Genomic DNA, 22441 nt, shown 5'->3' on the forward strand with positions numbered 1-22441 from the left:
CTGCAGCAAGAGTTTCTGACAGAATCTTCAAAATGATTTATGAACCTGCTCATTGACCTACTTTAGTCAGAAGAAAGAAAAGAGGGCATACTCATTTATACCCAATACTATTGTATATTCATTCTACATAGCTGGCCCGTGGACAGTCTTGATTAGGACCAGATTACAAAGCAGCTATTCAGATTTCCTCCCGGTAATATGTTTCGAGGTTCTCTGTCCTAGTGAAGAACTTCTCTACAGTGTCTTGCCAAGGTATGAATATACATTGAACGTTCCTGCCTTTTTTTATGCTATACTCACAAACATCAAAGTATTTGTTAGGATTTCATGTGGTAGAACAAAACAGAAAGTATTAAATATAAATAATGGTGAATTGGAATAAAACTTCCACAGCAAAACATCTATGTTGACACTTCAGCACAATTAAAGTTGCAAGTCTATGAAGTTGCATCTCTACCCCACTCTCGCATCTAAAAACTGAAATCTGTGAAATACTTCCAAGTTCAGTCGGATTGGGTGCATGAAGTCTATAAATATCTACACTGAGGTCTTGCCACAGATTCTCATTTAGATTTCGGTCTGAGCTTTGAACATTTTGTTAGTTGGTGAACTTCTGCCACAGTCCAATGTCTTTTTCAACCTTTAGGAAATTGTTTTGCTGAGAACTAAACTGAATTTTGTTCCATTAACTGTGGAGATGGTGTGTTCAGTGTAATCTACAGACAGTTACCCACCAAACACTAAGGCCAAAAAGTATAATTATTCTCTTACTTGACCAGAGTACGTTGTTCCACATGTTTATGGAGTTTCCTACATGGCTTGAGAGAAACAGTAATTGAACATCTCACGACTTTCATTCAACAAGTTTCTTTCTGCCACAATTTAATAAGGGCCAGCTTTTTGAAGCACACAACTAATGCTTTAGTCTGGTAAAAACCAACTCCTTGTTCTACCCATTGAAACTGAGACTATGCAGCATCGACTCTACCTCTGTTCAGGCAGAATCTGTATTCAACATCTACACCTGAGGAAGGATTCAGTCTTTTAAAGACATGGTAAATCCATTAATAATGCAGCACAGGTTCTCTCTTTCCTCCTTCCTTTCTCTCCACCTCAGCTAGATTGGCGAGTGCTGCCGAGCTTGAGCTTGGTCACACCGCGATGGTCTTGAGACAGTCGAGTCTGTTTCAGTAGCTGCAATTAAACTATCTCACTAGGGTCTTGTTCAACCACTCGACAATGGAGTGGGAGCCAAGGTGTGTTCAATACATCGAAGCAAGAGAGAAGCAGAAGAAAAAAGGAGGTGGTCAGCTGGTTGCAGCACATGTCAATTCAAGAGTGTGGCATAACTTTTGGCTGATGGAAATAGATTTAGATGCTACCTTCTCTTGACTGCTAGATGGATGTCTAGCCCTAACAAGACTCATCACCGCCAAAAAGCCCAGTGTAGAGGGATGTAACAGTTCTCTTAACCTGCTTCTACTTCATAAATTATATTCTCTTAAGGCTCTCCCATTTTCATCCTAAGCCAAAAAGTTGTTGCTTGGTTGCAGGCGTTCACATTCGTACATATCTTTCATACACGCACCCTCCATTTAGCTTTCACCAAATGGTTACAGAGAGAGTGCCACACCTCTCTGCAGACCGCCTCCTCCATGAACAACATATCTGCACTTTCCAATCAGGATCTCTTAGCCATGTGACAGTATTTGTAGTTATTTAACAATGAATCATACAAATGTACATAATGTCTCACCATGTTGGACAATGTTTCTTAAAAGTATTCCACAGTGCCTGCAGAAACAGTAACCAGATGGTGGAAGTGGACTAAATGAAGTGACATATCAACACTGTTATATGAGCCCATTTCTTTATAAAACATGCCAACAACCTTCTGAACAATCACACAACATTTTTGCACAAAGCTCTGTACAAAATAGTTCAACCAGGCCTTGTGATGAGGAAGGGAGGACAATGCTTCCCTATGAACAACATGACACAATTTTTATGACACAACTACATCAACGAGAGTCGAAGGAGCATTAGAGAGCCTTAAGGCAGACATGGGCTTTTTATTTTAGCCCTATATGGGTCTCTAGCTCAGGGTGGAGATGGTTGGTTCAACCCCTGTATGACCACTGATCTGGACTAAAGCCTATAAGAACTACCAACCCAGGATGGAGCTGCTTGCTCAGCTTTATTACGCCCACATACCCAGGCAGGAAATGGAAATGTTCATTTTCACCCTATAAGTCAACCAGCCACAGAGATGACTAAGTATTCCCTTCTGAGCCTACAGGAACGTCATTGGGGAGACAGGCATTAGAAAAATCAAAGACTGAAACTACAGGATATTCAAGAGTGTGAACAATCATATGGCATAATACCGAAACAGCAGCAGAGTCGTATTTCATAAGAACCAACTATGTTGTTGCCCTTGGCAGGACACTAGTCTGGCCCATGCACCAATCCTACAAATCAACTTCAGAACATTTTTTATTCCATCCATCCATCCATTTTCTGAACACCCTTCTTCCCTAATGGGGTTGGGAGGGTTGCTGGTGCCGATCTCCAGCTACGTTCCGGGCGAGAGGCGGGGTCACTCTGGACAGGTCGCCAGTCTGTCGCAGCAGTTTTTAATCCAGATCTCTTAAACTACCTGCTATTAAAATTGCATTAAGTCATTAATGCCTTAATAGAATACACTACCTTCATATTTCCATTTTCTTTTTCTCATCTCATCTTCTTAAATTTCTGAAACGTGCCTTTAGGGGATTTCATCTGCTCTCACTCCAATAATTTATATGAAAATTGTTCTACTTTAATAAAACTTTATTATTCCATCAGATTGTAATTAATAGGCAAAGGGCACTTTCAGACTAAATGAAGATTTTCACAGTTAATAACTATTGGAAAAAGCAACCATTTTGACTCTGTAATGATGTAGTTGTTGGGTCAAGTTCCAGATATGCAGAGGAAAACTATTTTCTGCAATCAATCTTAATCATCATAAAGTTTCTTCAGGCTTCCTCTATGTATCTTTTTAGCCACAAATGTAATTTAGTTGATGATAGTCTACTGGACTAGAGAAAAACACCAAGCAGAAGTATTGCATTACGTCAGATCTGTTGTTTTGAACCTCAGTTCAACCCCATGAGTGAACTTTTTATCTCAATTTCTTCAATTTCAAACCCAGAAACATTCAACTTGCTACATATTTACTTAACTGCTGGTAGCTCAAATATATTCAAGTACCATAACTACATTTCCTTACAAGTCCTAGTCCTACAAAAAGCAGGTTACTTCTTCCCTCCTCTCTTAAAATAATAATAATAATAATAATAATAATAATAATAATAATAATAATAATAATAATAATAATTATATATATATCTGAAAGAGTTTGCTTGTTGTAGACATGGAGTCTACAGAAAGTGTAAGCAGAGAATTACTCCAAACAGTACCATTCAAACTAAAGCATCTTTTAAATCTCTTCAATAAGAGCTGAATATAGTCTGTCCTGTTGTCTGTTTCCTTGTTAGCTATAATAAGCCATATTATTAAATGACAAGTCAAAACAACAAAAGCAGATGGAGACTTCCCACGCCACCTCCTGGACTGTTTGAGGTCTCTGGGACCTGCTGTTTGAAAACCAGGCCTAAGTCTGTTAGGGGGGGTGAGTGTAGGCTCATCTTCAAAGGTAATCTGAGTCACAGTTCAGGTTCTGTCTGCCATCAACACAGTCCAGACAGCTTGAGCTAACTGTCCGTCAGGAGCCATCCCTGTCATGCTAGCCCTGATCACCAGTGAGAGACCCAATGTCTGCCCTGCCATCTTGTCTCTTTCATAGAGTGACAGCAGCTTTATGTCCAAACTCAAAGATCTGTGGACAACTTCAAAACAGCCCCTCTGAGCCAAGAATGTATCAAATTCATCAGATTCACGGCTGAAAAACTCATTCGCCACAAGTCATTACCCCAGCTAACAAGAACCTTTTAGACCTCAGGAAATCATTACGGAGTTGGCAAAAAGAGTACAATGAAATCAACTCCAAGAATAATGTAATTACATTCACCTCAAATTAAATGTTGATTTGTTTCCTCTTATTCCCAATGGTAAGTGGAGTGCAATTTCCTAATACAAATGATGTTTACAAACAAATGATAGAATTTCATAATGCTGTGTGGAAATCCAAGTTTTTTGACTGTAGCAGGATCTGGACCTACTGTGGCCAAAGACATGACACAAATAGAATCTTTGAAAAACAAAAGATGTGACAACGTCACGACTCACATGCTACTTCCAGGGACGCGTTACGGCTGACGGCTTCTCCCAGGTAGTTCCGGGCCACACAGACGTAGGCTCCCTCGTCGGGTTTGCTCCGTCGTCCGTGAACGATGCGCAGGAAGAAAAGCGAGCCTGTCGGAAGCAGCATGCGGTGTGAACGTGGGTCATCTTTGTCCGTTTCCACCCGCTCTCCGTCTTTGTACCACTCCACTGTCGGGGTGGGCCGCCCCTCCGCTTTACAGTTGAGAGTGGCGGGCTCCCCTTTGGATACGATCAGGTCAGAGGGGTGCTCCACAATCCGGGGCGGGGAGTCCTCCTGGCGCAGACGGGATCCTGAAGGTAAACACAGAGAGCAGTGCAATTAATAACAGAAGAGACTATTTCTATGTCAAAAAAAAAATTCTATACATATGGCTTATTAAATCCATTTTCAAAAATAAACTGTCAATAATGTAAAAAGAAATTGTTAGTAATAAAACAGAACTCAGGAAACAAAAAAATAATTAACTCTCAAGATTAGTGCAGATATTTCTATTTGCTAATTCAGTGAGTTGCACTCACAAAATGAGAAGTGAAGTAGAGTCTTAAAGCACATTCATTGTTACGTCCATATGCACAGTTGACATGCGACATGTATCCTCCAAAACATCTATCACAAACTTGTACAGTTTGCTGCTATTGATATTAACATTAGCTTAGAGGCTTCATAGTTAGTTTTCTTGATAAACAGACTTGTTTAAATTAGATCTGTAACAATTCAACAAATGATTGAAGGCTTTGTTAAATTATGCTTTGCTATTTAGTGCACTGTGTTCAAGCCAGATTATTATTTGTTGTGCACCACACTCTCACATCCATCAATGACCTGTTAACAAATGCTAAGTGCTATTAGCAAGTATGGAGGGAGATGATGAGGGACCACCAATACAGTGACAAAGGTGTCAAAAGTTTGGAATCACTTTAAGCTAAATGGAAAAGAAACAAAAGTAGAAAGATAGTTCACATCCTCAATATTGCAACAGCTCATCTGGAAACATCTACTACCTGCATCATGCTTGCTTGTGGCTGCTAACAGGTGATGATTTTGTTCACTTTCCAAAAGGTTGATTTTTATCTGATTGTTAGCACCAAATCTGGGATGTTACACACGTGCACCAAAATACATGTTTGCTTACATTTAAGGTAGTTGCTGACTAAGAAGAGTGATGATTTGGGGAAAAAATGGACTAGAAATATCTATATTATAAAAACATGTTCATGCTTCAAGTTTGAGACTAAAAGTGACATTTGAATCATATTGCATTTCACGCTATAAAATGTTTTCTTGTTAAAAACAGAACATAAATGTGTTTAACTAGCACCTTTTCTTTAATTCATTTACTAGAACTACATAACAGGACAACGTTTATTTTATTACTTTATTAATGGTCACAATAATTCAATGGATTACTCAATTACTAAAATAACTCTTTACAACAGCCCTATTTTAAAACAAACAAAACATCAACATTTGACCAAAAGACCTAGAACAATTTTTGAGCAAATGCATCCTGTTTTTTTGGTAATGTAGATATGCAAACTAGTTTGTAGCTACAACTTGAAGCATGGAAGATTTAGTATTTCACAGGAGAGATCTGCTCTAGTCAAACTAAAATGGGAAATCTTACAAGTAATTAGACCCCTATGTGGACAACATAATACTTTTCTTACAGTTGAAAAGCCTGCAAAACTGATGTGAATATGAATGTCAAAGTTCTTTTTTTTCCTCTTTATTTGGATGGATGTTAGAGTTCATACTGATGTCAAATGCTAATCCCCTGTGGCTCAAAGCCATGGCCGCTCCTTTTCATTAGGGATGCAGTGACTGAGCTCTCGGAGTCTGGTGGCTAAGATAATGCTCCCCAAGTCTGGGCGCTGTATGCATCTGTGACCAGGTCTTACCCCCAGAGATAAGGAGCTGTGGGCCACACACATTTACATCACACAGGCCACGGAGGCCATGCAAGAATCAAACAGTTTAATCCAGCACCAAACAATCGAAAAACTACTTCAAAGCAGAGCAAATCAAGCTAACTTTTCCAACATTTAATGGAAAGGTCTTTCTGTTTGACAACATAAAATTGTCCCATCACTTACTATAATTTTGCTGGCAGCCGCATGCTAACCAATCAGCACTTGGATCAAGTTGAGAGCTGAGCTTTTTTGTCAACAATTGAGTTGTTGAATGTTTGATTGAGCCGAGTTGATGACTATGACCTACCCTGAGTTAGTGCAGTGAGCTAATAGGACAATACATGTTATACTTAAGCCTAATGTACCACAAAGATCTTTCTCCTGGGGTGAAACTCAACTCAACAAAGGATTGAAGCAGTTGTGGAGGTTCGGGTCTTTGTTCTGTTATGTTTGCACACATTTTCATACTATGACAATCATCTGTAAATCTATGTACTAAAATTTTAGGAGCACAAACATCTGTACAAAATGTCTGTCAAAGCTCCTGAGCAAAACACACAACCATTCAAATGACATATCTAGGCACAAAAGTCCAGAAGCCCACCACTCGACAGGAATCAGCCATCAGACAGTAGCATATTGACCCCTGAACAGGAGGCAGACTGTTCTCTCTTCCTCCTAATTTCGGCTAATTCCCTCCATTTCCCTGCCATTGATTAGTGATCAGGCCTCGTGTCTTTTGCCAAATGGGGCTACAGACGGGGGTTTGTGCATGAGTGGCTGGTGACAGCATGTTCCCACGGCTCATGATCTAATCTTACTGGCATTAGGTGAAAACCTGGATGTTGTGTTGGTAGTGAAGCGGACAAAAAAATTACAGTAGTCTTCTAGGAATCATTTACTTGATCAAAAATTAGAAACAGTAAAATTTTGTGCAGAGTGAGTTTGAGTTGTGGCAATGAGAGACTCGACCTACAAGGCAGCAGTTAGGAGCGCGGCGCTGATTAATGGAGAGCGAGATAAAAGAAAGTGATGGACACCCCCCTTTTCCCTTGATGAAGTGTCGAATGCACATTTATTTTTATCTCATTGAAGCATGTGTTTCCCCCCACTGCTGCAATCCACAAAACCACGCAGGGGCTTTCCACTAAGGCCAATGCACATGCACAGGAGCAAACCACGGCGACTACATTCGATTTATATCAGTCTAATTTCTTTAAATCCAATTTGTATTTCAATCTACTGCCTTCTAATCACGTAAACCTAGAGTCTCCATCTGCTCCAGTCTTTCCTGTGGACATCAACGCAGCAGATGCCTCTACCATTGTCCTTCCACTGCCAGGGAAAAGCCGAGCTGGGTGAACAGAGGGCCTTACATGGAGGGTCAGTGTCCTTGCTGAGTGGGGACAGTCAGGTGTAGAGACAGCAAAGGTCAAAAACCTCCCTGTGCTAGAAAATACATACTGAATGTGGGAAGCAGTGCACAATTGTAGAGAAGAATTTTTCTTCACAAAAATCTGATTTATGCCTCTGCATTTTAGGCACCTTTTTCTGGGTCAAAATCGGCATCAGAAGTCAACTAGAAAGTATTAATACAACAGTTCTGCAAAGGTTTAACGCTATAAAAACACAGATTTTTACATATTTGTTTGTCACTATATTGTGACAGCATGGTAGGGGACAGATAATCTGTGAAAAAAATTAGCTCTTCTCTCTTCTCCCAGTGCTAACTCAAAACAACCAATCAGAGCCAGGAGGAGTGTCTTAGTGCTGTCAATCACCCTAATTTCTTTTCTTAGCAGTTGTTTCATTGCAAAAATCTCAGCATCAACATGTTAATCTGCATCTATAGGCTGTTTGCTGTCCAGGAGAGCTAGATACAAAACTTTCTTCATCCAGACATCAGATTTTAGCTCCTCACAAAAGTCGAAGTAAATTTTCTGTTTCCTACCGGCTCCCCCTCCATCCCCACTCTCTTTGCAGTAAATGGTCTTTCTGTTGCCCTTTTAATGTGATCATTGGTGCTGTGCAATCAAGTGCTCTCTGAGCTGAGGCGAGTGCACTTCACTGGGGCTCAGGGCACACGCTCCAATCAAAAATGGCTGTGTTTCCCCCTGCCCCATCTGCAATAACACCACCATTACTTTTCACCGCGGCTGTGCAGTCATCCACTCCTGGAGGAACGCAGGAAACGCAGAACAAACAAAGAATGCAGACAGGGAGTGAAATCAGTAAGCAGTTGGTGAACCAGAAAATGATGGGGGGCGTTTTCAGCCTATTATTATTTATTTATTTTTTTACGTCTTCTTACGTCCACATCACTAGAAATGGATGCGACTTTCCATTAAATGTGCACAAGCTGAACATGTTTGCATTCTTTTCATGACTCAGAGAGAGTAGCATGAAAGTAGATCAAGACTCCACTTAAGTTTCTGATTTAAAAAGAAAACAAACACCTCTTTATTTCTCCATTAATTCCAAGATAAAACATCTCCAATTATATCTCCGGTCACACTGACCACACACAGAGTTGGGCTGTGTTTTCTGTTATCTTGGTCACATATTTATTCATGTGTGCAACAGAAGGTCAGGCCTTTGATGATCTTTTTGTAATTATTTTTATTAGCTCCCAGGAGAAATTCTAGCCTACAAACCAAATCAATACCCACACCAGTCTCAAGCAGAGCATAAAGAGAAGGGCTCCCCGAAGAGATATTACTTATTCTGCCAGCAGACATTCGCTGATCACAGGTAACCAACGGCAACCTTGGACCAAGACGAGAAGTTCTGGCCTCTGAGGCGCCGTAAAAAACATCAAACGCTAGAATGGAGAACCGGGACAAGTGGCTGCAGCGGCGTGGCTCAGCGAGAAGGAAACTTGGAATGAAAGTGTAGAATAACCTGATGCCCCCAAGCTGTCTGACCAAAGTATTCACATCCCTCAGATGTGAAAACTGGACGGTAAGTATTCACATCCTCAAAGCTTTTCTTTAAATGGCATTTTACGTGACAGACCAACACAACGTGCCATGTAAATGTCAAGTGGTAAGAAAATGATGCGTATGCATAAAGTGGTGTGCATTGCTTCTCTGGAACTCAGATTACAATTTCTAGATCTTTAAATAATACGTCACTACCATATTTGCACATCTAGAACTGTTTTTGCCTTCATTCTTTGGGGTATTTCTGACATCCCGAGTGTTAGGGTCTGACAACATCACTTTTCAAATATTGTCTGACATTCAATATTTATTACAAGTCCACCAATATGAAAATTTGTGTTGATATTGACATTAATATGCTGCTATGGCCAAAAATAGATACTTAACAGATACTTGATATATATTGAATATATATCTTTAGCTTTTCAATACCTTGAAAAAGAACCACACCATTAACTTCACCACTGCTTTTCTGATGCAGCTAAAATCCCCACAATCCTCTGCTGCTTCACCATCACTGCCATATGACCAAACAAGAACCACATGACCAACCTCCTCCAGAAACAAACAGAAACAAAATGTAAATAGTTATCAGTTCTTAATACCGGAACGCTTTTATTTTTCGGGCTGATTCCAATACGTTAAAAAAACGTGACTAATATCATCCGACCCTGATGTTAGTGCCGATATATTATACATCCCTAATTTTTATCCAGAAAGATCCTGAATTATTTTCTGGCGCTTGCTAAAGAAAAGCATTCCCACAGCATGGTGGCTAATCACAGGCATCGTACTTTCTGGGTCATATCTTTCCTTGACACATCGCCTTCATGTCAGATCCATGTGCTTTATTTCAAACTAAACATTTCTCCTGGTTCCGTTCACCACTTTCCCATTTGGTTTCCTCTCACTGCTGAGACTCCACCTTTGCCCCCTGGTATCTATCCGTTTCACTTGCTCTCTGTCCTATTACAGCCTGCCCTCAGTGTTTTCGGGCGATGGAGTCATATTCGTCATGTCATCAGAGAGGAAATGCGAGAGAGCAGCGGGGGTGGGGTGGGAGGGGAGAAACTGAGGGTGGTGAAAGAATGATGTTACCGGTCGTCCGCGCCTCGGCACCAGAGCGCTGCGACACCTCCAAGCGGCATGCTCTGCGCCAGGGATTCATCTTCCTTACACCAGGCTGTCAGTGGCAGCTCCAGTGCAACCCACTCACCCCCCGCACCCCAACACCAGACAGACACACAGCTCCTCTCAGGGAGGCGTCACCGGAGCAGTCCGGCCCCAGAGGACCCGGCGAGCCTCAGTGACGACACGGAAAGCGAATGAAATGTGTTCACAGGTGCAGAGCAGAGTCTTCCATTTCATCTGCTGCTGAAATATAGCAAGTGGTCTCTTTGAGCTAGTTAGCTTTCAAGCTGCCATGATGGGCTCTGTTCCACCTCAGTGCTCTGAAGAGTGTCCCTCCCTTCTCCCGCTTAGATTTATACTCTGAAAGCAAACACAGGAGGTAATTCTACAAGCTCCCCGCAACCTCTCAATGCATCCATGCTCGACTCCCAACAAATATCAGATAGAATTCCACGCTGAGTGTATTTCAGGCAGTGACAAGGTTGGGGGTCATATTGACTTTGCATCTGTGTATTTGCCCTCTCTCTCTCTCCCCCCATACAGATGGGAAATATAAATAGATAACTGTGGGAAACAGAATATCTGATTTTGCTGCAAAGGACCCAATCCGCATAGCTTCCATTTCAAGAAGCACCATTGTTGTTTTAAAACAGGCTGCTCCTGTTGTCGGTCCTCATCCTGATGCCGCTTGCAATGGGCAGGAAAGGAGAGGCTATCTCTTACAGCAGACGTCTTGGAGGGAAAAAAAGATGAGATTGTTGACAAGAAGCTGAAATGCAAAGGAAGGACATGGAAACAATTTAGATCTACTCATGGCGAATGTGAAAAGTATGCTGCTCCCCACTCTGTATGGTCTGATTAGTGTATGGAGATTAGCAACAGCTCTGTTGGCCTGTCAGGATGCTGGTAGGGACTCTAAACTGTTTGATGCAGATTAAATGATTTCCGATGCCGGGGCCACTCGAGCATGTAGCTCACTGCGCCACTTCACCTCCTTCATGCCTGCCTCTCTCTTTTTTTCCTGCAGATCCTTTTGATCAGCGTGGTCTTATCTTCGCCTGGAAGCTTGATATGAAATTTTAGAGCCATAAAATCTATAAATATTGAAAGTATAAATATTGAAACCTGAATAAATTATAGTCGGGGTTCCTGTTGTTTTCTAAAGGAGATCAATCATTTTCAAAAGAATGCTTTGACATAAAAAGACATTTGTAGACCATTCTTAAAATACACAGAAAAATGTGTTTTGAAGTGACTTTTACTACAACATTCATGCATACAGGAAAAAGTGAGAAGTCCCTGGATAAATTTCACAAGGAGAACTGGAGTCTGTAAAACCCAAAGTCAAGAAATGAGGAGAAACTAGTTCTTATATAAGAAATGAACAGCCAGATCTCCATGGCAACCACAGGTGTTTACGAGCATTAAACAACACCTGTGGTTGTTTAATGCCTGACTTATGTCTGACTTAGCCAGATATATCTGCAGATATGTCTGGCTAAGTCAATAATGGTATACTCTAAACTATGAAAAATAAGCCTTAGTAATTATGCAAGTTTGTTTTTTTTCTGTGTCAGAGCCAAATGAATGAGAGAGCATGTGACTTATTACAGCCAAACACCATGCTGTGGGTAAGCTGACTGGAGGCAGATTTATGGCATTTTAGAGGTATGACAAATTCTAATATAGACTACAAACCCAGAGCAGGCAAATGTGGTCCAAATCCAGTTTTTTTCTACCCACATGCAACCTATATCCAACTGCTTCCTGGCAGTGTGATGACCCAATGACAAACTATTCACCTGCCCAACAGTTGTGCAATTATGTGGCACTAAATCAGACATGTAGCTGATATCCTCCAATTCCCCCCCCCCCCCTCAGTTTTCAAAGCATCTGCAATTTAATCTGACTTTTGAATTCTGGTGCAAGACATGCACCAGAACATTTAACAGCAGGAGCTAAACATTAGTGCAACAAATTTGAAACAGACGCTGTAATTAACTTTTAAAAGAAATGTAACTACACTAAACTACAAAGATGTACCCATTTGCTCTTTGAAGATATGTTCCTGTGCACTTTAGATTTACCTGAAATTGGATGAATGATATATGAAGGCATATCAATCAACATTTGTGTAGCCAAACCAGATAAGCAGCCATCAAATTTTGTGATCTTTTCAGATTTGTGACCATGTGTGATGTGAACAAAGCTGCTCCGAAAACACCAACGAAAAAAAATAACGGATTATTTTCTAGTGTAGCCACGTTCCAACATATAACCCAGGGAGGCGCAATGAAATGTAAGGTATCATCCAATTCCCCCCTCAAGCATTTTAATCTCTTTACCTGCATTGCTGAGCTGCCACTGCAAATTGAATGAAGAGAAATAAATAAGTGTGTTATTGCTGGGGCTGAAGGGGGCAGGGGAAGCCTCCAGGTGTCCTTGATACTCTGCGTTGAGAGGTGATAATTGGAGGTGCTGCGCGCATGCTGACCTGCAGTGAGCACATTACTGTGTGCCTGAAGTCAACACCCGCCTGTCGCTCCAACGATCCCCGAGCCAAACAATACCAACGTGAGGAATAGGAGCTGTAACCACAATCCATCCAGGTGATGGACTCACAGAGCGGAGCGGGGGTAATCAAATGGCTCTTATACCCCTCAGTGGTTTTTTTTTTTATTCTTCTAACGGAGCACCACAGGGCGTTGAGACGAGATTTATTAAATTTCTATACTGTGGGACACTATGTGTGGCTTTCCTTCATACTACAGGGTCAAGGGTGACAGCAGTAAGTGCTTAAAGGGCTTATTCACTTTACTTGGGCCCATAAAATCATGCTGACACAAAAACAGTCTATAGAGTTCAGAGGCGTTCACAGATACACATCCACTTCGGTTTAATAATCCTAAAACTGGGTCTGTTACGAGGACGCTAAGTAACAAATGTTTACGAGCGGCTTTCCAGGGAAAAAAAAAAAGAAAAGAAAGTAAGAAAGTCACTGCCACCCTGGAAATGAACCAGGAAAGTAAGATCATCAAGGGTGTGATTGCTTTTTGTTTTCAAAGCTGGTACAAGAGTTGACTCTTGGCTCCACACAGACTTTCAGTGCAGTGCCGCTCTCATAGGGAGTCATTAGTTAAAAGAAAAATTGCCCTGCTTATAGAGCCCATGTTATTGACATTGGGGACCACATGATAAAAGATCATTTGGCGCTGAAACTCTTATGTGATTTTAATTATGGTGAATATAAAAGTGTAAAGTGGGTCAGAATACTTTAGCACTTGAGCTGTTCTTTTTAGAGCCTTACAAAAGTATCACAATTTATTCAACTGTTTCTCAATTTTCTGAATGAAATCACAAACTCCACTGTATATTATTGGGATTTTATATGACAGCTTGACAAAAATTAATTCGCATTTGTGAAGTGGGAAGAAAATGGCGCCAGATTTATAGAAATTAGGACAAAAATGTAGTCAAAATAGAGACATTTTTCTATAATAACCTATGCTCAGATTGCATTTGATCAGATTATCTGCCTCTACTAAAAGAAAGCATCGCCATGGCAGCCTTATATCTTATTGATGTGCTCAGGGTGATGTTATGCACTTTCCTACACACAATATTTTACCTCTATGCTAAATAGTTGCATTTTGCTTGGGTCTGTTTCTGGCTCAACTGTGAAAGAGTGCGTTCACACCAGCCCTGTTTAGTTCACATTAATTAGACTCTAATTTGTTTGCATAGAAAGTCTGAAAGTCTTTTTTAGTCTGCTTGACAGTGCAGTGTGAAAGTGAATCATACCACTTCAAAATGTAACAAATGTTGAAACTTTGGTTCCCGTCTGAAGCACGTCTACTAGACTATCAGGTCTGAAGACATTCTAAAGTTTTTGATGTCTGGTGTATCAGTTTAGTTGGACAGTCTGGATCCCTAGATAACCTCTAAACCTAGAAGTATTCAATCAAAAATCCAATGAAAAACATAAAATATTGTTGTAATATGAACCAAAACCAACAACATCGCTGAAGCAGTCTACCAACCACCACCTACAAGCACAGATAAAAGATGCTGCTCTATCTTAAGTACTAAAGCTGCAGCACTACACATGGGTCTGAGGTGGCAGAACAAAATACTTATTCAGTGGTCAGACTACTCCAAACTGCTTTGTTGCAGCTGCATTTGGGCCATTGCTGCGTCTGATGGATGTGTTCTCAATTGTCGCACTCCAGCTGTCCGTCTTCAGACATCTCGCTCCGAGAGACAGCTAATGCATTTTTATCACCGGCCTTCACCTCATTCAAGAAACTGGAGAGAACAGGAGCTCAAGTAAAATGGTCACAAAACCTCTTGACAGCAAAAACAATGTCAGATGTTATTGACAGAAAAGACAAAGAGGAAAAGCAAGTAGAGTATTTTCACTTATTTGAGTAGGGCAGCTAAATAAACCTCTTCATGTCTGCCTGTAGGGACGGGGGACATGTGTGTGGGCTGGTACCCGTGAGCATGTATTATCTGCCGTGTACTTCTGTGAGTCATTCAACCTTGACATCTCTTCCACCTTATCTAAAGGCAGCTTTGAGGTAGTCAAACAGAGCAAACTGAGGGCAACTGGACACACAGTAAACAGATGCTTCCCAAGACAACATTTCAGAGGAGCATGCAACATAAAAACACAGATAGGTCAAACATGTTATCCCTTTTTTATCTGACTTCCTGTTGTTGCTCTTCAGTTTGCATAGATAAGATTGCTCTTCACATCCACATGATAACAGAGTTATCCAACCAACCAAGAGTCTGTTTGAACAACTGGAGTACTCACAAGCTTCTTTTACCATCATCTCATAAGGGATTATAAAACAGTAATTAGAAGACTATTTTCTGTTGGCCTGGCCCTTAATCAGCTGTTTTGGAAACAAAGACATTGACGAAACAGAAAGGGGATTATATCTATGCCCCCTGGGCCCCAAAGGGGAAAACCACAGGTGTGTATTCTTGAAGTTCAGGTGTGTGAGGCAGGTGAAGGCATTTACAATCTACCTTTACTTCACAGTCAGCACGTTCAATTCATCATGTTACTCCTCCCCCCAACCCCTGAACCCCTGCCATCGCATACACTCGTGTTATACACAGCCAGCGCAGGTGTACAACAAATCCCTCAGTGTTTGAATTCCACCCTCATTGATAGAGGCTCTCACAAAGACAGCATACGAACACATAAAGAAGATATGGGTAAAAAAAAAAAAGTTTGAGATTGAGATTGTACAAGTAATACAAGAAAACATGCCATCTACCAATTTTCAGTAAACACAATTTTCAGTATTCGGTTCAGTAGTAATCGCTGGCTTTTCTTTAGGCAAATGCATTTAGTTATTATGTAACTTTCTGCTCTGTAAATGTCACTGCTATGCATGAGTGAGGCTCAATAAATTAGCGGTATTACCTTCGATGCATTCTGCTGGCATACAGAAAAACCAACCAAGTGCATTGTCTGTGGCTGACATTTTCTTATGCGCATGAGGTCTGTGAAGGGATAAAGTGAATGATCTGTGAGGTCTACGGGAGCAACAATATACCAGTCTCAGGAGACGGGACGATGCACAATTTCAGGTTTGTGAGAATGAGATTTCAAAACTATTTCTGGGAAAACAACATTGTTTTTGGCTCAAAATCCAACAAAGCATTGACAATGTTTATTTTATTATTTTATCTAAGTAAAAACAAAATAAGTGCTTCAGAAATCTTAAACTATGCCTTAATGTATCTGATCAGTGTAAGAATTTTAGATTGTTAATGGCAAATGACTGAAAGCAGTCCAGTTTCAAATTGTAAAATTAATATTTTTATATTCTCAATAAGACTCTGAATCAGATGCTAATGTAAGCATCTTTAACAGCTAATGGTTACCTAGTCACAAGTTTATCACAGTGTTAACAAAAATATATTTCTTGTCAATCACCATTTCTTAATGAAATATCCACAGCGCTGTCAGATACATTATTAAAAATGTGTGGTTTGTTTAGTGTTAATGTAGCAGAGCGTTGTAAGTTAACTACAAACCTTTATTAGCACCACAGAGCATATGAAAATATCTGCTTCCTTTTAAGCTACAAAATAAGATTATCAAACATAGAAACAGGTGCCAAACTCAGAGCCTTTGTGATTGGATCTCATGTTAATAGCTTACACCACTTATTGTACCAAAGTTTCATGCTAACAGCAAGTTCCTAGACTTCATTTTGATTAAGAATATTGTGGAGTTTGTGAGCTGGAATTATGAAAAGCAGTCTATATAGAAAAAGTGAAATAGCCCAATAGGACTTTGTATGAAATGTAATGACTGCTGTTTAGGAGTTGTTTAGGAGTCTTAGACATATTCATATCTAGGACTGACAGCCATTAGCTAGCATGTTTTGAGTCATACTTCCCTTCGACAATAAATAGGTGAAGTCTTTCTGTAGTGCCAGAACTTTCCGAAGGCAAATCTAAGCAAACAGAAGTCTGCTAAACTCAAAAGTTGTTTTGTTTGTGGCCTAAAGCGATGAAGCGACGGCTTTTGAAACATGATCCCAACAGCGGCCTGCCTTTCCTGTTTAGGAGTTGACAAGCCCTTGTCACCAGTCAAACAACACTGATCATTTGAATACACAAGAACTTGTTCACACTCACCTCTCCCTATTCCTTCATTCCCCTCAACTCCCTTCTTGTTATAATCACTGCCACAGAGTCTCAATCTCATAGCTCATTTTTGATGATAATCAGAAAACAAACAGTGGTAGCATGTATGGGGGCTGAGGAAAACGACTCGGCTGACAGTGATGAGACAGGGGGAGACAGTAGATAGGAGCGTCCCATAGATTTCAGATGAAGGTTCGTCATTATAGCAGTCCCATTCCAACAAATGAACCAGAATTACAATAGCTTTGCTTAAATGCTGCCAGCTCAGGCAGAACAATCACATTTGGGGCAAAGCATCACAGCAGCTCTAACACAGTGACCTCAGCCTTCCTCATCACTCACCTAGACTACTTTAATCTAGGTTTACTTCCCATTATAGAGCAGTGCTTTAAGCCTCCCATTTAATCATGACCATCAACAGCGTTGTTAGTCTCCCATGTCCTATCGCAATAAAGCATCATCGCTACCATTTCACAGCCTAATACTGTACTGTTAAACAACTCTTCTCTCAATTTTTAAATTTGATTATCCTTATCCTCCATCCTTCTGCCTTCCCCTTTCTCCTTTCTCCTACTCCCACTCCAGTTTGAGTTTTTCTTGACTCAGCATTAGACAGACCAGAACCGTGCTTGCAGATCAGGTGCCGCTCACGATGTGCCCGTCCCCAAGTGGTCTTCTCTCCATGACAGATTGAAGTTGTACCATCTTTCAACACCCAAGATGAATGTAATGTCACCACCTCCTACATCAGACGCAAGTATGTGGGAGATCTATGAATAGCAGAGGCTCAGCAGTGGGGGTCCACATTGAAAAGCATGCTATAATCCAGCACGGATAACACGCAGCTGCTTACAGTCCCAATGACTTTCTACCAGATAGCCACCCTAGCTACAGCATTCAAGACTAATGCTATTTTTCTCCTTTCAGTCTCTCTCACCATCAACTTTTCTCTTCTCCACACAAGGAGTATTAATCACAGAACACTAAACAGCTACTGACGCCATTTAGTAGGCCTGGCTTTGTTGGGCTTTGGCTCCGAGTCAATTCAACTCCAGCCCCTTTTTGTACGCCCAAGTGGGCTCTCCGAAGAAGCTCCTCCTCTCTCCAAGGACCATCAGATTACCTCTTAAAAAGCTGGGTGATGGGCGAGTTTTACTTAGATGTGGGTGGAGAGCAAAGCAGAGTAGGAAGGAGGGCAACAGGCGAATGATTGGGGAGATACACTGCTTTGGAGAAATGGTGCACCCTTCTCCCTTTTGGGTGAGCATGTAATGCCATCAGCCCTTGCCTAGCAACCAGTGGGGTTTGGCCGAGGAGATGAAAAGATGCAACGCAAAATGAAAACAGAAGAAAAGGAGACTGGAAAACACAGAAGGCATGAACACTGAAGTAAAAAGGATCAGGGATAAAACTTGCAGCTGTGAAGAACAAGAGCAGGGGCTGGCAGGTGACAGAAAGGAACAAAATGGGACCTTACAGCTTCTTGCATTTACTCTAAGCCTTTCCTCTAAGCTAAGCAGCACGAACAATGCAAACCCAACATGTTGGAATCAAGACATGGGCTATGATATGCCTCAATATACCAAGCTATGATAAAACTTGTCTATATATGTATATATATATATATATATCAATTTTCATCATTTGCACTGGCCTACCTTTAATGACTGTGGTGAGTCGCCACATTAACTATGCTCCCCCCCCCCCCCATTAAATTACTTCTTTTGTAGGCCACTGAATCCCAAGAAACCACATAAAATCTTACTGTAAGGGTGCTTACTTTGCATTTGGTGACCGTCTGGCTGTTCAAAACAGGGAATTGAAATTACTGCAATTAATCAGCATACAGCTCATTTGCTTTTCATATCATTATTAAACAATTTTAAAATATGAACATAACTCTTGGCAGTGTATGTTTATCTTTGGTTCAAACCTGTTTCTGCTGTAATTTAACACTCAGAGTTCTAAGTCTCAGCAGCAGAAGGCCCAAAGAAATGCATCTAAAAACTGGATGTGCAACAAAAATCAATATGCAACCCAAAAAGATTAGATTAAATCTGTTTAGGATTGCTAACTATCAATTTAGGATATCTAAAATGGTTTCTAAGCATGACTTTTACTATTTCATAGTGGTCTCAACATGTTTATCAGACATGTAGCCACTCTCATGAGAACATTGCAAATTATTCAAACTGAGGCACGTCTGCTCTAAAACTGAGTGCATAAAAGTATTTTTATGAAGGCACCACTGACTGTGGCCAAAAATTATTTCTCGATGTTAATAGAAATCTGAATTAAATATTTAAATTTTGATTATGAGTTGTTTGTTTTTTTTTTCCTCTAAAAATTTTAACAAAAAAAAAGAGGAAACAAAATGGGTTGTTTGCTGTATGTAGCAACAACTCCAAAAGAATTATAAGACTATCCCCATATATATCTATCAAAGCATATTCCTAACCTTTATATGAATATTAGCAAACAGAAGCAGTCAATCAAAGCACCTACTGTTGTACATGATGTGTTTATAGACCTAAATGATGCAGCTTGTCAGTTTTGTTACATTTCATCAAAAATTTAAAAATTTATTATTTTACTGAATGGAGACACTCAAGAAAAATTGTCTACATCTATATTTTATCTATGGATGCATATTCATCTTCAAAATGTATGACATGGAGGGTCATTTATTTCTGAAATAGCAGGTCAAAAATCACTGCAAGCAACAGAACAGCAATCATCTCCTGCAGTAAGAGGCTATCTGTTGAACTGAACTGCCTGGTCGTGTTACTTTTACGCATTACGATGCTTAATCCCAACAAATTATGACAACCACTCATCGGGGTTTGCCTTGCCAGGATATTAACATTCACGTTCAGTTATTATTCATCAAAACAATAATACATCTAGCAACTTATGGAATCCAACCCGGTCAAAATAATTCGCCTATTTAAGTAAGTTGCCTTCCTTGGCGCTGAATATATTTCCAAATCTATTAAAGGCGAAGTTTTACATAACACGTTAAGAACTTACCATCAGCTTGAAAGTACAGTAATCCACTAACAAGGATGAACGCTAGCGGACCCATCCTTGCATATTAAAAAATCCACAGCGGTCGCGCAAATCCTCTAATTCACTGCGGGGGCAAAAATAGGTGAAGACTGCGCTCAAGTCCGCTCCACCGGCTCTGGGAGTGATGGACAGCACCCAACACTGTCCTACTCACTGACAAAAGCCAGTTTCAGTGTCCAAACACAGAGAGGATCCATTTAATAGTAGTTCACCCGGAGCTGCTCATCCAGCCTCCAAACTCTCGGCTCTTTGAGGAAATATTATCCCAGTTTGTCCGGTGAGTTCATCCGCAATTTTTGCTGTATAACGAGCCGGAGCTTTTCAGAGTCTTTCGGGGCAGAAATTAAAGTCCAGAATGAAGAAATAAAAACAAAAACAAAAAACGCACATCTACGCTTTTCTTGAGAGGCGTCTCAGGCACCTTTCAAATCTTCAGCGAGGATGTCTGCGCTCGAGGACAACCAGGAAACCCGTGTTCAACTTTCACGCGCGCCCCCCAGAAAGTTGTTTTATTCTTAAGAAAACCGGCTTTCAAAAGCCCCATGTGCGTAGCCGGTAATATAGCCCCAATAAATGTACAGTCACAGTACAGTTTAACATCCTCCTCTCTCTCTCCGTCTCTCACGCTCTCTTTGAGCGTTTTGGTGTGAACAGCGCGGCCGCTAGGAGCGCATGGTCTCCCACATCCCAACACACTGAGGCTGAGCGGGCGGCCAGCGAACATCTACCGGTACCAGAGGGCGGGGGTAGAGCAAAGCAGCGTGGAATACAAAATATTATTAATAATTACTATTATCATTACTATTTTTTACCAGTGTTTCTACTGGACAATCACTTTGCTGCGGTTTACAGGAAACTTCCCTACTGTGGCACGAGTAAAAGACTTCCATTCAACGAGCTAAGTGGTAGGACAAACCTTTAAATATATTTGCAAAGCATTTATAGTAGGTCACGCATATAAGGAATTATTTACCTTCTAAAGCAAGCTCTGAGACGAGAGGAAAAAAAGCAGCATGCCATTAGAGTGCTGGAGGTTCAACATTCACTCTATTGTCAACAGGTAAAATGTACCTTAATTGGGGGAATCATTCAGAATATTAAAATCTAATTTCTTCTGTGAGAATGTGTTAAATTCTCAATCAATGGACTCAAAACTAAATTTATTGAGGAATCGAGGCTGCTTAACATGTGAGGGGTTAATGTCTTCAGATGCTGATGCAGAATTGTAAATATGATCTTTGTCAGAAATCAATGGCTTGATTGACCGAACCCCCTGCAAGATGAGGAGAGCTGATGCGGCTCTGCATACCAACAATAAACTCAAAAATGCCCCCCCCCCACCCCCCTTTTTTTTTTTCTTGCCTTAGCAGTATGCAGTTAAACACGGTGAGAACAAACTAAAACCGCTGCAATCCAACATTAGATCAGGGATGAATTCCAACATTGAGACTGAACATGTAAAAAAAAAAATTTAAAAATCCGGACTCAATATGTTGATATTTAAAGATATTTAAAGATGGAGGGTGGGGTTGTGTTGTGTGGTGTGAACTACTGCCCAGCAACCCTTCACATGATGATTCCTTGCAAGGCTTTCCTGGAGTGTGAGCTATGAGTTGTGAGCTCCCCCTACTGGTATGTGTTAGAAAAATTCCTAGTGGCTGTGTTTTCCTGTTCAGCCCCTCGAAGAGGCATAAAATGAGACGACATATGCACAGTCAACAGTGATAAAATAAACAGCTTTGCTATTTATGTAAGAGGCATGTGGAAATGCACGGAGGCTGTATGTTCAGTCACTAAATACAGATCTGATGAATATCAGAGTAAAATAGAGTGTTTTGCTGATGTATTCATGCCGGCCTATTTACATTTTGTCACTTACCACAAACTTTAGTGTGTTGAATTGAGATTTTACTTAGCAGACCAACACAAAGCTTGGAATCTGCTTCAGGGTGAACTTCATTTGAACGACCTGGCTTCATTATATTAATTCAAGGGCTTTATGAATATTTTAGCAGAAACAAGATCTATATCCCAAAGTATAAATCGACTTTAGGAGAGTGTTTTTTTAATAATGAAGTTTATATTGTGGTTAGACCATTTCTGAAGAAAAACATGAATCAAAGATGTATCCTAACTCAGGAGAAGCTGCACAGATCAGCAGCTCTGATGGGAGAATCAGTCTACTTGATAAATAATAGTATATTTGACAACAAGAGGAAAATGTTGTTACAATATGTACAGTACATAGTTCCAATATGCCATTGGAACTAGTATTGAAGCACTCAATATTAAGAACTTACTGACTTAAAACAAGCTCTTATATTCAGTAGAAAATGTACTTAAAGTCTTATTTCACGTGTACGAAGATATTAGTACTAGAAAAT

At 40.5% G+C, this 22441-nt stretch overlaps 1 protein-coding gene across 7 annotated transcripts in view; it reads right to left on the minus strand.

Moving 5' to 3' along the window:
• robo2 (roundabout, axon guidance receptor, homolog 2 (Drosophila)) overlaps positions 1-22441 on the minus strand; it is a 395718-nt gene that overhangs the window by 209283 nt on the left and 163994 nt on the right. For 6 of the 7 annotated variants that reach the window (XM_044118464.1, XM_044118461.1, XM_044118466.1 and 3 more), the window contains one exon: positions 4294-4620. In XM_044118464.1, coding sequence (XP_043974399.1) covers positions 4294-4435 — 142 coding nt within the window. In that variant the 5' untranslated portion in view covers positions 4436-4620. Of the gene's footprint in view, positions 1-4293; positions 4621-20018; positions 20755-22441 lie in introns of those variants that run through there. The other variant, XM_044118460.1, reaches the window with a different exon arrangement.

This window comes from Gambusia affinis, linkage group LG06 (genome assembly GCF_019740435.1).
Source record: "Gambusia affinis linkage group LG06, SWU_Gaff_1.0, whole genome shotgun sequence".
NCBI lineage: Eukaryota > Metazoa > Chordata > Actinopteri > Cyprinodontiformes > Poeciliidae > Gambusia > Gambusia affinis.